Below are 15964 nucleotides of genomic sequence, written 5' to 3'. Positions count from 1 at the left end.
GGGTCTGTGGAAGGGACAGGAAGTACATCAGTGGAGCTGGCTGGTGTAGACAACGGCTTAAAGAAGCTTCACTGTTGATGGTGTCGTTGATGAAAGGCATGTGAGCTCAAGAGAGGGCCTTTGTAAGATGAGTGATTTAGAGGACATTTACAAGCTGCTGGGAATGAGCTAGCAGAGGAGAGATTGCTGATTCCTGGGAGCAGACAACTGGAAGGTTAAAGGTCTGAGGAAGCAGAAAGGAGTAGTTGTCATCTGTGTGGGTGCTGAAACCATTAAGGAAGCTGAGAGGAGATAGGGAGGGAGTCAGGGAGGCCGGAGTGTGAGTCTGCAGTGGAAGACAGGGAAGGACCTGTGACTGACAAATGAAAGCTGGGGCTGCCCCAGTGCTGAGCTGCTTGGTGGCTGAGCTGCTTGGTGCTTAGTTGGTAGATGCAGTGCCCCAGCCTTGCAATTCCCAGTTGAAGTATTACTGAGTTCCCTCAGGCAGTTTTATCTTCCTTCCTCTTCTACCTACAGCACCTTCTACAAACTTCTGGTTTAAGACTTGTCCCCATACTATTTTGACTGTTCGTGTTTGTCTCTTTCTTCTTTCAGGCAGTGATCTTCTTGAAGGCCTTGATGAAGTCTTTACTTTCTGTGATTTTTAGTAGTTAGCATAGTTCAATACCTGTCAGAGTAAATGCTTGCTCACTGAGTGAATGTGTGGGCCTCAAAATGAGTGGGACAGTGGGCGGGAGAAAAAAGAGAAGGAAAGGACAGAAGAAACACGTAGACTAAGAACAGACTTCCTGCTGGCAGGGCATGGCAGCGCGTCTGTCTTTCTTCGTTTTCGATCATGCTGTAATTGTTGCAGAAATCATCCTAATACAGAAAAGATTGTCTTATTGATAGAAACATGCTGACTTAGTGTGAGTAAATCCTGCTAATTTCTGGCTTTGAACTATCATACCTTCTTTCCGGCATGAAACTATCATACCTTCTTCCAGAACTGGCTTTAAATTATCATACTCTCTTTCAACCCTATTTTCCAGGGAGAATTTTTATTTTTTTGAGACAGAGTTTTACTCTTTGTTGCCCAGGCTGGAGTGCAATGGTGCAATCTCTGCTCACTGCAACCTCCGCCTCCCAGGTTCGAGCGATTCTATTGTCTCAGCCTCCCGAGTAGCTGAGATTACAGGTGCCTGCCACCATGCCTGGCTAATTTTTGTATTTTTAGTAGAGACGGGGTTTCACCATGTTGGCCAGGCTGGTCTCGAACTCCTGACCTCAGGTGATCCACCCGCCCTGGCCTCCCAAAGTGTTGAGATTACAGGCATGAGCGACCGCACCTGGCCCCAGGGAGATTTTTTAATGTGGTTATTGATTAACTGGTGCTGGTAATTTAATTCCTTCTTGATACTCTGATATGGAATATTATTTTATTAAGGCTTCTTGAACTCCTTATTTATGATTTGACTTCGTGTTTCTTAATTTTCTCCTCCTTATGCCCCACATGCTGTAGCTGAAACATTTTCATGTTTCATTTAGTAAATGCCCATGCTTTGAACTTTCAATGAAGTTGTAGTATAGTGAAAAGAACATAAACTTTGGGGCCACGCAGATCTGGTTTTGAATTATTGCTTGACATCTATTAGTTTTAAAACCTTAGGCAGGTTTGTTTGTTTTTGTTTTTTTTATTTATTTGTTAATTTTATTTTATTTATTTTTTTTGAGACGGAGTCTTGCTTTGTCACCCAGGCTGGAGTGCAGTGGCACGATCTCGGCTCACTGCAACTTGCGCCTCCTGGGTTCAAGCGATTCTCCTGCCTCACCTTCTTGAGTAGCTGGGATTACAGGCATGTGCCACCACACCCTGCTAATTTCTGTATTTTTAGTGGAGACAGGATTTCGCCATGTTGACCAGGCTGGTCTCGAACTTCGCCCCCTTCAGCCTCTGAAAATGCTAGGATTACAGGTGTGAGCCACTGCGCCGGACCTGTTTTTGTTTTTTTAACCTTTCTGAGCTGCATTTCTATATCTTCAAAATGAGAATAATAATGCCTACTTATCTCACAGGTATCTCACTATGTCTGCCATACCACTCTTCACCTCCCTCATTTTGCTTATGCTGTTTTTCCTTAAGTGCTGTAACTATTTTTTTTTGTTTTTTTTTGAGATGGAGTCTCATTCCTGTCACACAAGCTGGAGTGCAGTTCCGTAATCTTGGCTCACTGCAACCTCCACCTCCCGGGTCCAAGCGATTCTCCTTCCTCAGCCTCCCAAATAGTTGGGATTACAGGCGTGCGCCACTATGCCCGGCTAATTTTTGTAGTTTTAGTAGAGATGGGTTTTGCCATGTTGGCCAGGCTGGTCTCGAACTCCTGACCTCAGGTGATCCGCCCACTTTGGCCTCCCAAAGTGCCGGGATTACAGGTGTGAGCCACTGGGCCTGGCCACCATAACTATTAAATGCACATCCTAGCCACATTTTAACACAAAGCTCAAGCTGAATCTTGTTTATATAGTTTTGACTTGGTCATTCCAAGCCTTCTTAATCCATTTCTTCCTCTGAATTTTCATGGTACTTATTCAACATTCCTTATTTGGCAGGTGCAGTATTTTACTTGTTAAATCTACTAATTATACGTCTCGTGTTTGTGTTGACCTCCGACATTGACAAGCCTTTTGTGTGTATGTATGTCTTGTCCTCTCTGAGTATGTTGGGAGCTCTTTCAAGTGAAGTCATAGACTATAGTTATTTCTTTAGTATATTCTATAGTGAGATTTTATATTTGATAAGTTGATGAGTAAATAAAAGTGATTCAAATAGACTGGTAATGGATAAACAGGGTGTATGAACATATTCGCTCCATCCATTTATTCATTCTACAAATATCCATTGAGTACATATGTGTTAGATTGAAAAACATGTCACAGTATTTTGTAGCTCCTCCTATTGATTGGTAGAATCCATTTCCTCACACTTTGTTTTTGTTTTTTGTTTTTGAGACAGAGTCTCACTCTGTTGCCCAGACTGGAGTGCAGTGGTGTGATCTCAGCTTCACCACAACCTCCGCCTCCCAGGCTCAAGTGATTTCCCTGCCTCAGCCTCTTGAGTAGCTGGGATTACAGGCGCACACCACCACGCCTGGCTTATTTTTATATTTTTAGTAGAGATGGGGTTTCACCATGTGGACCAGGCTAGTCTCGAACTCCTGACCTCAGGTGATCCACCTGCCTTGGCCTCCCAAAGTGCTTGGATTATAGGCGTGAGCCACCGTGCCCGGCTTCCTCACACTTTTAATGTGGACTGGCCTTGTGACTTGCTTTTACCAATAGATTGTGGCAGAAGTAACATGCAAGTTGTGGATCCCAGGCCTCAGGAGGCCTGGTAGCCTCCCCCTTTGTCATCTCGGAGTGCTCCAGCCACTACATGATGAGCTCTAGGCTATGCCACTGAAAGGTTAGAGATCATGTGTGGAGAGACCCAGCCAACAGCCAGCACCAGAGTCCCAGACATGTGAGTGACACCATTGTAGAGCCTTCAGCTGCAGTAAAAATGCCAGATGACTCAGCTGCGTGAATGATCCCAGGAAAGACTAGCACAAGATCTTCCCAGCTGAGCCCAGCCACCTCGTAGACTTATGGGAAATATTAATTCATTATTGTTTTAAGCTACTAAGTATAAATGGTCCTCCTTTTAATTTCTTACAAAGAAGTCTACAGTAGACTAAAAAAGTTGTCAGAGCTTATGGTTGATTCTGTTCTTCTTTCCATCCCCCATTGTTAATAGTTCTTTACTGATAGTGTGTGTAAGTGCCACAGGTAGATATGGTAATTAAGGGGCTGGAGATAGGTGCTATTTTTTTTTAAAAAAGGCTCTGTGCATGTCCTTTTTCATTCTTAATCTTATTTGATGCATGCTGGAGCTGGTATTCTCCACAGTGCCACTTGGGAGTCAAGACCAGAGGCCAAAATTCCCAACTTGATGTCTCTTTTCATTACATCAAGATGTCTTTTTTTTATTGTGTGTTCCTTCCTTCTTGTTGAAGTTGGTATTTTTAAACTTTTTCCTGTTGAACTGCAGCAGAGTTGGCCCATTGTTCTGGTTCCTCTGATAATTTCTACTTTCCAGGGTACTATAAAGGAGCATGACTAGGACAATTGTCTTGACCTTTTATTGTTTTGGCCCTGTGGACCAAGATGATGTGACAGGAAAACCTTGAGATGCTTGGAACCTAACTACTGTAGTGGGGGCAGAGAACGTTGGTGTTGGAGAATGAAAGGGGTTTGGGTTTGGGAAGAGTTGGACCATTTTCTCAGAAATATCCAAAATGTGTCCCTTTTCTCAGGTGACTGATACAGTGACATTATTGTGTTCAGTAGCCTTCATAGTAGATCTTGCTAAAGGAGAAAACTTTTCCTGATGAAGAAGAATAAAGATGTTTTGCTATTGTCACCTCCTCTACTGTTTCTTCTGTATCATTTTAATGTCTCTCATATTCTTTTGGAAAATTATGAAAATTGAACTTTTTTTTAGACTCAGAAATAGTGTTATATTCTGAATAATCTCTGATGTCAACACTGCTGTAAGGTAATTCTTCTCTGTAACACTGCTCTTTTGAGTGATGATTATAGAACTGACTGCAGGGATTGTAAACAGTAGTTCATAATCTCACTAAAGGCAGGCAAGGGCTGAGTCCTGTTTATTTTTGTATCACAGTGCCTCCCATTATGTCTTAAATATAATAGACTAATAGACCTTGTTTTTACTTAGCTCAGCCATAGGTGACCACTGGTTATGGTTAACTTTAGACCTAGGTTTCCTTGTTCTACTTTTCCCTCATGGAGAGCCTGGGCAGGATATGGGTGGATGGAAGAGAGTTTTACTTCCTCCTCCAGCTCCATCAGCTCCTCTTCTTCCTCCTCCTCCAACTTCTCTAACTTCATCTCTTTCTCCTTTTTCTCCTTCTCCTCCAACTCCCTCAACTCCTCCTCCTCTTTTCCCTCTCCAGCTTCTCTAATTCCTCCTCTTCTCTTCCTTCCACTTTTCCTCCTCCTCCAAGTCCTCCTCCTCTTTCTTTCTTTTTTTTTTTTTTTGAGACGGAGTCTTGCTCTGTCGCCCAGGCTGGAGTGCAGTGGCGCGATCTCGGCTCACTGCAAGCTCCGCCTCCCGGGTTCACGCCATTCTCCTGCCTCAGCCTCTCCGAGTAGCTGAGACTACAGACGCCCGCCACCACGCCCGGCTAATTTTTTGTATTTTTAGTAGAGACGGGGTTTCACGGTGGTCTCGATCTCCTGACCTCATGATCCGCCCGCCTCGGCCTCCCAAAGTGCTGGGATTACAAGCGTGAGCCACCGCGCCCAGCCCCTCCTCTTTCAATTCTTCCAAATCCTCCTCCTCCAACTCCTCCAATTTCTCCTTCTCCAGTTCCTCTTCTATAACTCCTCCTCCTCATGCTGCTCTTCCTCCTGTAACTCCTCCAACACCTCCTCCTCCTCCTCCAGCTCCTCTTCCTCCTGTAACTCCTCCTCATCCTCTTCCTCCTGTAACTCCTCCAACTCCTCCTCTTCCTCCTCCAGTTCCTCTTCCTCCTGTAACTCTTCCTCCTCCAGCTCCTCTTCCCTGCAACTCCTCCTCCTCCTCCTCCAGTTCCTCTTCCTCCTGTAACTCCTCCTCCTCCAGTTCCTCTTCCTCTCATAACTCCTCTTCCTCCTGTAACTCCTCCTCCTCTTCCAGTTCCTCTTCCTCTCATAACTCCTCCTCCTCCTCTAGCTTCTCTTCCTCCTGTAACTCCTCCTCCTCCGGCTTCTCTTCCTCCTGTAACTTCTCCTCCTCCTCCTCCAGCTCCTCTTCCTCCTGTAACTCCTCCTCCTCCTTCTCTTACTCCTTCACGTCATCCTTTTTCCCTCTTATTTTCTAAGTTTTCTGCATTTAAAAACGCAATTATTTTTTGGCTTCTCTTTATGATTTAATTGCAAATGTTTAGAAAACCTTCCTAGAGGATTCAGGGAGGAGAATACATATATTTACTTGTTTTGATAGCTGAAAATATTTCTGAAAGGATACATGGGAAACTGGTGACATTACTTGCTTATTTTTTATTTATTTATTTTTTGAGACACAGTCTCTCTCTGTTGCCAGGCTGGAGTGCAGTGGTGTGATTGGCTCACTGCAACGTCTGACTCCCTGCTTCAAGAGATTCTCCTGCCTCAGCCTCCCGAGTAGCTGGGATTATAGGCACGTGCCACCATGCCCAGCTAATTTTTGTATTTTTAGTAGAGGCAGGGTTTCACCATGTTGGCCAGGCTGGTTTCCATCTCCTGACCTCATGATCTGCCCACCTCAGCTTCCCAAAGTGTTGGGATTACAGGCTTGAGCCACTGCACCTGGCCATTACTTGCTTTTAAGGAGAGAAACTGTGTGGCTGGGAGGGTCAGAGGTGGAAGGCAGGTCTTGCAGTTTTGTACCTTGTGAATTTGGAACTATGTGATTAATATTCCCTGAAAGTACAGATGTAGAAAGCACACCAAAGCATGAAAAAAGTCCAAAAACATCAGTTTAATAAGAATAGGTGTAAGAGAGAGTAGTTACCTTTTTTAAATCAAGAAGAAAAAGAAGAGAGAATTCAATCTGCTTAAAGCCTAGGGGCTTCCAGTCTCTTTCATTCTTTGCATTTCCTTCATAGGAATTTGTGACCTATTTTTGAGTGTACTAAGCCTTTGTTGCATAATTACGTTCAAGAAGCATATGCTTATTTGTTAGAAATCTTATACAATTATGGTTGAAGGGGAGGTTTTCTTATGATATATATTTATAAATCACGGTAGGGAGACTTGAACGAATGGGAACTTTCCTAGTGTTTACTTAAGGAATGGAGACCTTGCTTTCTTGCCTGTTGCTTCCTATTTAAACAGGAAATCTGACCTCTTGAGTCAAAACAGAATTAGGCTAAGACTTCTAATAATGTTTTCAAGGTGGGGAAAGGAAACTCATTGTCCATGCAACCTTGGAAAATTACTTACCTTTACTTTACCTCAATTTCTTAATCTATAAATAAGGATGTTAACACCTACTTTATAGAGTTGAAGAATTAGAGATAGTGTTATATAAATCAGTACTACATAAGCACAGAACCTGACACCTCATTTAGCTCCTTAAATTGTATTATTATTATTATTGGTTAGTATCTGTTCATTTTAGGCCCCTTGAAGGAGTAAACACTGAAATTTTTTTCATTGAGAATGAATGAAAATGAATGATAGTTGTTTAGGGGAAGAAGGAGTATATCAGTTGTCTACTGCTGTGTAACCAACCGCTATGAATTTAGTGGCTTAAATAAAACAACAATGAAATGTTATTTCTCACAATTCTGTGGTTTGGCTTGGTGGCTTTTCTGCTTGTTTCCTTACACTTGCTGGCATAACTGCAGTCGGATGACGACTGGAATGGGTAGATGGTCCCAGATGGCCTCACTCACATGTCTGGCAGTTGCTGCTGGCTGTTGGTCAGAGCATGTTGGTTCCCCAAGTGGCCTCTCATGTCCAATAGGCTAGGCCAGCTTCCTTACAGCATGGCCGTCCCAGGGCAGCATTCTAAGAGGGAAAGTTCCATTGCTTATATAGCAAGTCTCTGCTTGCTTTCGTAGTTGCTGATTTCACAGGGTTAAGCCCAGAGTCACTGCGGGAGGGGACTTGGACTCCACCTTGGTGAGGGAGGAGTAGCAAAGAATTTGTGGCCATTTTTAATATACCACCAACCTGGTGCTTATTTGATCTGCTTCTTGGACTAATAGTAGGCCCAGAAAGAGATTCTTTTGGTTTCTTAAGTTTTCCCGTATCGTTGATACCTTCTTTAGTCCAACACAAGAGATGATAAAGGAACTAGAAGTATTACATTTGTACTAAAAATTGGAATGAAGGATAATAGCTGCTTTTGAAGCTCTTTCTTGTGAAGGAGGGACTAGTTCCAGCATTTGGACATGACTGGAAAGCAGATCTCTCCTCAATATAAGGAAGGATTGCTCTGTGAGATACTAAGTCCTGTTGAATGCTATCCCTCCCTCACTCTTCTGTGCTGTTGGAAGCAGTAAAGTAGAAGATGGGTAGTTATGTGCTGGGACTTTGAAGGAGGGTTTTCCTCACTGAATGACTTGATGTATGTGATTCCATACCTCAGAAAGGATCTCAATGTTTTTCTATTGAGATTAGGGGTGGGGATGGGGTGGTATTAGAAAGGGAGAGAATTGCTGTGTTCAGACTGTGAGTTACTCTACTGAGAATTTTAATTTTACTTTATTTAGAAAACAAAGATATATTTTCTGGAAACTTTGAAAGTTGGGACTTACTGCTGGTGTGAAAAAAGCTTCAATTTGGCACAGTATCAGGGAGGTACTGAATCTTGAAGATAGGTTTCCTATGGGTCTTCTTGGTTTAAAATGAAAGGAATTAAGTAATGGTTTTAGGGTAAGTAAGAAATAAATTTGTACAATGCTCCAGCAGCTATAGGTTAATGAGAGAGGTTATGCAATTTCTGTAGTTAAAACAGTTTTGGTACTTTTCACATATCATGTATTTTACCCTACTCAAACATGATTTTGAGATCTTCTAATTTTAATATCAAAACACTAGGCCCAAACGGTGCTATTGTCAGCTGAGAATACTGTGTCAGTAACTGATCAGAATATGAGCCTATTTCTTCTTTTTTTTGAGACAGAGTCTTGCTCTGTCACCCAGGCTGGAGTGCAGTGGCACTGTGTCGGTTCGCTGCAACCTCTGTCTCCTGGATTCAAGCAATTCTACTGCCTCAGCCTCCTGAGTAGCTGGAATTACAGGTGTCCACCACCACATCTGGCTAGTTTTTATATTTTTAGAGATGGGGTTTCACCATGTTGGCCAGGCTGGTCTTGAATTCCTGACCTCAGGTGATCCGCCCGCCTCGGCCTCCCAAAGTGCTGAGATGACAGGCGTGAGCCACCGTACCCGGCCTTTTTTGACAGAGTCGTGCTCTGTTGCCCAGGCTGGAGTACAGTGGTGCCATCTTGGCTTACTGCAAGCTCTGCCTCCTGGGTTTAAGCGATTCTCCTGCCTCAGCCTCCCGAGTAGCTGGGACTACAGGCACTGCCACCATGCCCAGCTACTTTTTGTATTTTTAGTAGAGACAGGGTTTCACCATATCGGCCAGGCTGTCTCGAACTCCTGACCTCAAATGATCTGCCTGCCCCGGCCTCCCAAAGTGTTGGGATTACAGGTGTGAGCCACCACGCCCACCTCCTTTCTCTTTTTGTGTCTTTCTTTTCTTTGTTGTAGGAAGGAAGAGGTGGAGGCTACCACTTACTCCGTTGTAAAGTAGTGTGATGTAGGTGCTGCCCTTGACTTTGTTTAATGTGACCAAGCCAGCCACTTTGGTCAACAGTGTTTTCTATAGAGCCTTCCTCATTTCCCATACTTGATTTTTTTTAGAAGACTGAGAGTAAGGCAGTAAGCTGCAGTACCTACAGTGATTCAGACACAGAGTGGTGTTAGATTTCTGGTGGGAAATAGAATTGAAGTTACAAATAAATATGCTAGCTAAAGCAGAAGATTGCTTTCCTGACTGGTGCATTTACAAGCTGGGAAATGGTGGAAAACATCAACCTGCCAACTGTGTGGCTCATTGGCTCTTCTTTGGGCTTCGATATTCTTCCTGATAAAAATAATAATTATGTTATTCCGATATGGTTGCCAAGCCGTTCATGCTTCTCACTCTGCTTGTGATTATAAATGATCTGCAGCATGAATTGCTTTGTCTTTGATTTAATGTTTCATAACATTTGGGTGTTATGTTATCTGTGCTAATTTGTCGTTCTCTTCTCTTACTTTTCAGAATGGACTGCTGAATTATGAAGTATTTCAGACCCAATAGTAGAGCATCACTCTGCCACTCACTCCTTTATCTCCTACTAGTTATTTAAACTGGACTTTTAATATCCTACCAGCTGCTCTTCAGACACACATGGTGCATTGTTGCCATTCCCCAGATTGCATCTTTGAAACACAGGCTCTTAGTAACCTTCAGCGAACAAAGAGGCAACCTCCCAGATACGTCTGCTGGGAGGGAGTCATCTTGACTGCCCTCTAGCTTTTGCTGGATCTGGATTTGAATTCCAGTATGGAGCCTCGCATGGAGTCCTGCCTGGCGCAGGTGTTGCAGAAGGATGTGGGGAAACGATTGCAGGTTGGCCAAGAACTGATAGACTATTTCTCAGACAAACAGAAGTCTGCTGACCTTGAGCATGACCAGACCATGTTAGATAAACTTGTGGATGGACTTGCTACATCTTGGGTGAACTCCAGCAATTACAAGGTAAGCTGTGCTTTAGAAGGCACTTTTGGAGGTGGCTGGGCTGCATTGGTAGATCAAAATTGGCCCCTATAAAAATCCCTTGTGAGCAGTCAGCATGCTTCCTTGGTTTCTAGTAAGACACTCAATCAGATTTTGGCCTTGGGTTATTTCATTCTGGAGAAAGTAGAGTTTTCTTTGATACTCATTGAAGATCAAAAAATTCTCATCCTTTAGCACTTTGACAGAAGGTCAAGTGAACAGATAAGGGGAGGCTTTTCTGTTGGAAAGTTGACAAGCATTTGTAGCCTTGAAGTTATTGTGTATATTATGTTTTGCAGCAAATAGGTCCTGAGACCTTGGTGAGTTGCCCTTTATAAATAACAAATGTGTTCACTGATTTTCTCTGGGGGATTGAATTGGTAATAGGGTGTGGAGCATTTTACCTTCAGGTCACTGTTGTGAAGCTGGCCCAGGTACCTGGACAGAAATAGGTTGTCAAGGACTTTTCTGTGACCTGTATGTAATGGCCTAGAGGATATCCTTCAGGATCTAAAGGTCAAGGCTGTTTATGTGACCTTGGTAGGAAGTTGGGGGTGGGGGTGGGGGCCAGGTCCCATGGGTCAAACGAGTTGTAAAGGTTGACCATTTTACCTTTCAAAGACAGTTTTCCTGAATAAAAACTAGATTGGACTTGAAGTGCTGAAGAGGTGGTGTTCCTCTCTCTGCTTCCTCCCCTATCCCCATCCCCTTATTCTCTCTTTTCATTTCCCTAGAGGGTGGCCCCTTTGGGTCAAGGTTGAGATGGAAGGAAGAGTGGAGAGTTTGCATGACTGCTAATAGGTGCTATAGATGTTGTAAAAGGGGCTTACAGAAATAGAATCTTTTGTGCTTTTTTCATTGACTCAATCTTTTGAGATTGGTTTGGACTTAAAAAGTCACAGGACTCCTTTGCTCTAGTATGTACTCTGTTTTCTAAATACATTACCTATGGCCCTAATATTTCACTTATCACTGGATATAAAGTTTATCCTACCTGTCTTCATGTATTTATTTTTGAGACCGAGTCTTGCTCTGTTGCCCAGACTGGAGTGCAGTGGCATTGTCTCGGCTCACCGCAACCTCTACCTCCTGGGCTCCAGCAATCTTCCCACCTCAGCCTCTCAAGTAGCTGGGACTACAGACGTGCGCCACCATGCCCAGCTTATTTTTGTATTTTTGTAGAGACAAGGTTTTACCATGTTGCCCAGGCTGGTCTTTAACTCTTGGGCTCAAGCAAGCCACCTGCCTCCTCCTCCCAAAGTGCCGGGATTACAGGCGTGTGCCACCGCGCCCAGCCTGTCCTACCTGTCTTTAAACTCTGGCTAAAATTCTATTTCATTCATCTATTTATTCACTTAGCTGAAATTATCAATTGCTTCTTATGTGTTTGGCATTGGTGCTGGATGGCGGGAGTGTTAAAAGAGATGAGAGGTGATAAAGTCTAGTCACTACAGTTTTGTTCTTTTTTAGAAGTGATTTGTAAAAATCGACAAATAATTTTGCATACTCATGGGATACCTAATGATATTTTGATGAATATAATTTGTAGTGATCAGGTCAGGGTAATTAGTATTTTCATCATCTCAAATGTTTATCATTTTTGTGTTGGGAACGTTTAATATCCTCCTTCTAGCTAATTGAAACTATATTACTGTTAACTCTAGTCATCCCACAGTGGTATATAACACCAGAAGTTATTCCTCCTATCTAGCTGTAATTTTGTATTCTTTAACAGATCTCTTCCTATACCTCTCTTCCTCCTATCCTTCCCAGCCTCTGCTATCCTATCTTCTACTTTTTACTTATGAGATTAACTTTTATTTAGCTTCACATATGAGTGAGAACATTTAGTGTTTAACTTTCTGTTCCTGGCTTATTTCACTTAACATAATGCCCTCTAGTTCCATCCACGTTGCTGTGAAGGACAGGATTTTATTCTTTTTCATGGCTAAATAATATTCCATTGAATATACCACATTTTCTTTATCCATTCTCTGTTGTTGGACATGTAGGTTGATTCTTTGCTGTTGTGAATAGTGCTGCAGTGAACATGGGGGAGCAGATATCTCTTCCATATTCTGATTTCTTTTCATTTGAATAAATTCCCACTGGTGGGATTGCTGGATCCTATGGTAGTTCTATTTATAGTTTTTTAAGGAACTTCCATACTGTTTTCCATAGTGGCTGTACTAGTTTACATTCCCACCAACAGTGTATAAGAGTTCCCTTTTCTCTGCTGCATCCTCATCAGCGTTTATTATTTTTTGTCTTTTTGATAATAGCCATCCTAACGGGTGAGATGATACTTCGTTGTGGTTTTGATTTGCATTTCCCTCATGATTAGTGATGTCGAACATTTTTTCTTATATTTGTTGGCCATTGGTATGTCTTCCTTTGAGAAATGTCTGTTCAGATTATTTGTCCATTTTTAAAATTGGATATATATATATTTTTTTTCTGTTGAGATATTTGAGTTCGTTGTTTATTCTGGATATTAATCCCCTGTTTGGCTGGTCCAATGGTAATGAGTTATCAGAATTTAACATAGTGTCACTAAAGTTGGTATACAACTCCCCATTGCTAAATTTTACTAGCTTAAAAAAAAAATCTCCTGTCAGAGGAGTAATTTGCAAATACCTTCTCCCATTCTGTAGCTTGTCTTTTTACTCTGTTGTTTCTTGGTTGCCCTGAAGCTTTTTAGTTCAATATCATCCCATTTGTTCATTTTTGGTTTTGTTTCTTGTGCTTTTGAGGTCTTATTTATAAAATATTTTCCCAGACTAATGTCCTGAAACATTTCTTAAATGTTTTCATCTAGTAGTTTTATTGTTTTGGGTCTTACATTTAGGTCTTTGATCCACTTACAGTTGATTTTTCTATAGGGTGAGAGATGGGGATCTAGTTTTATTCTTCTGCATATGGATATCCAGTTTTCCTAGTAACATTTATTGAAGAGACTGGCCTTTCCCCAGTGAGTGTTTTTGGCACCTTTGTCAAAAGTCAGTTGGCTGTAGATGTGTGGATTAATTTCTGTTTCCCTATTTTGTTCCATTGGCCTATGTGTCTGTTCTTATGACAGTACCAGGTTGTTTTGGTTACTACAGCTTTGTAGTTTACTTTGAGGTCTGTTAGTGTGATGCCTCTAGCTTTGTTCTTTTTGCTCAGAGTTGCTTTGGCTATTCAGGGTCTTTTGCGGTTCCATACAAATTTTAGGACCTTTTATTTTCTATTTCTGTGAGGAATGTCATTGGTATTTTGATAGAATGGCATTCAATCTGTAGATTGCTATTGTCATTTTAACTATATTAATTCCTCTAATCCGTGAGCATGTGATGTCTTTCTATTTGTTTGTATCCTCTTCAGTTTCTTTTATCAGTGTTTTGTAGTTTTCCTTGTAGAGGCTTTTCATCTCCTTGGTTAAATTTATTCCTAGGTATTTTATTTTTGGTAGCTGTCATAAATGGAATTGCCGCTTTGTTCTTCTTCTTCTTCTTCTTCTTTTTTTTTTTTTTTTTTTTGAGATGGAGTCTTGCTCTTTTGCCCAGGCTGGAGTGCAGTGGCGTAATTTCGGCTCACTGCAACCTCCGCCTCCTGGGTTCAAGCGATTTTCCTGCCTCAGCCTCCTGAGTAGCTGGGACTGCAGGCGTGCACCACCGTACCCGGCTGATTTTTGTATTTTTAGTAGAGACAGGGTTTCACCACGTTGGCCAGGCTGGTTTCGAACTCGTGACCTCAGGTGATCCACCCGCCTTGGCCTCCCAAAGTGCTGGGATTACAGGCGTGAGCCACTGCGCCCGGCCGGAATTGCCTTCTTGATTTCTTTTTTAGCTAGTTTGTTGTTGGTGTATAGAAATGCTACTCATTTTTGTATATTTGTATCCTGTAACTGTACCGATTTCAGTCATCAGGAGTAAGAGTTTTTTGGTAGAATCTTTAGGTTTTGCTGTATATAAGATCGTGTCATCTGCAAACAGGGACAGTTTTACCTACTCTTTCCAATTTGGATTCCTTTTATTTCTTTCTCTTGCCTAATTGCTCTGGGAAGGACTTCCAGTACTATGTTGAAAAAGAGGGTGAGAGTGGGCATATTTGTACTATTCTAGTTCTTAAAAACTGAAAGCTACCTGAGTGCGATGGCTCATGCCTGTAATCCCAGCACTTTGGGAGGCCGAGGCAGGCGGATCATGAGGTCAGGAGTTCGAGACTAGCCTGGCCAACATGGTGAAACCTCATCTCTGCTAAAAATACAAAAATTAGCTGAGCATGGTGGCACACCCTGTAATCCCAGTTACTCGGGAGGCTGACGTAGGAGAATTGCTTGAACCCGAAAGGCAGAGGTTACAGTGAGCCAAGATCATGCCATTGCACTCCAGCCTGGGTGACAGAGCAGACTCCATCTCAAAAAAAAAAAAAAAAAAAAAGCTGAAAGCTTTTCCTCATTCAGTCAGATGTTAGCCATGGTTGTTACATTTTTAAGGGCTGTGAAATCACCTTGTCTGTGTTTTTGGGTCACAACCCCACCACTTTTTCTATGTGCATGTTAGGATGCTTCTGACTAAGAGTAATTGGAAACTGACTCAAATGACCTAAGTCCTCCAAGGAAATCTAGTGTCTCAAATAAATCCAGTAGTAGTTAAGGCAATGTCCAGGGAGGGAGAATGTCTTCTTGTACCTTTCACTTTGGGGAAGGAAACCTTTCTCAGAAGCTCCCCAGCAGACTTTTCTTTCATCACATTTGCTAGAGTGACTTTGCGTGCCCACCCCAGCACCACTGGAAAACGAGTGTCTGTGATTGCCTTTGAATGCCATGCTTAACCTACTGGTCTTAAGTGGGGGCCTCCCTTGAGTGAAGCATGTGACCATGTGAAGGAGGGCAGATACTTGAATAGTATCAGGGTCCTAATAGGAAAAGGAGGTTGGGGATGGGACTGGGGTAGCATGGATGTTAAATTATTAGATTGGTGCAAAACTAATTGTCTTCAAGGAGCTCATAGTCTATGGAGAGGAAACTGATAAATAAACAAGTTATACAGTACAATGTAGTGTGTACAGTAATGCAAATATACAGAGTTCTGTGGGAAGACAGAAGAAGAAAGTAGTAACACTGTCTAAAGGAATTGAGAATTTTGAAGATTGGTTAGTTTTTCCAGAGTGACATTTGCAGGGTTACAAAGGAATGAAAGATTAAGACTTGACTCTTGGTGAGGTAATTCCTAAACAAAGATTAGTGTGAAGGAAAGTCAGGAAGTTGGGGTTTACCACTAACTTGCTTGTAACCATGGACAACTCAGTTAAACCTGTTTGTACAATGCAGATATTAGACTGATAATCTCTTGGGAGCCCTCAAGCTCTAATATTTTATATGACTTAATAGAGGTGGTTTTTGCACTCAAGGGCCATGTCTTATGGTTTGTAATTTCTCTAAATGTGGTGGCAGCCTGCATGCTCACATCTGGAGCCCAGAGTATGGAACATTGTGGGTGCTCAACAAATACTGGTTCCGTGAGTGATCTCAGGAGCTTAGACTCCTCAGCCAGGTATTGCTGGTTGCTTTACTGAAACCTGGAAACTACCTTTTAGGTCCTACTTCCCTTTTTTTCTTAATTATAAATCAAGATTTTT

At 42.3% G+C, this 15964-nt stretch overlaps 1 protein-coding gene across 1 annotated transcript in view; it reads left to right on the top strand.

Moving 5' to 3' along the window:
• The window catches only part of CLASP1 (cytoplasmic linker associated protein 1), a 301973-nt gene that overhangs the window by 32291 nt on the left and 253718 nt on the right, over window positions 1-15964 (top strand). Inside the window, exon 2 of the mRNA XM_058434402.1 lies at window positions 9845-10324. Within this exon, the coding sequence (XP_058290385.1) occupies window positions 10130-10324 (195 nt within the window). The 5' untranslated portion in view covers window positions 9845-10129. The remainder of the gene's footprint in view (window positions 1-9844; window positions 10325-15964) is intronic.

The sequence above is a fragment of the Hylobates moloch genome, unplaced genomic scaffold, assembly GCF_009828535.3.
Source record: "Hylobates moloch isolate HMO894 unplaced genomic scaffold, HMol_V3 SCAFFOLD_24, whole genome shotgun sequence".
Taxonomy (NCBI): Eukaryota; Metazoa; Chordata; class Mammalia; order Primates; family Hylobatidae; genus Hylobates; species Hylobates moloch.
Note: the sequence above shows the minus strand (reverse complement) of the source record. Positions and strands in the feature narration are given on the sequence as shown.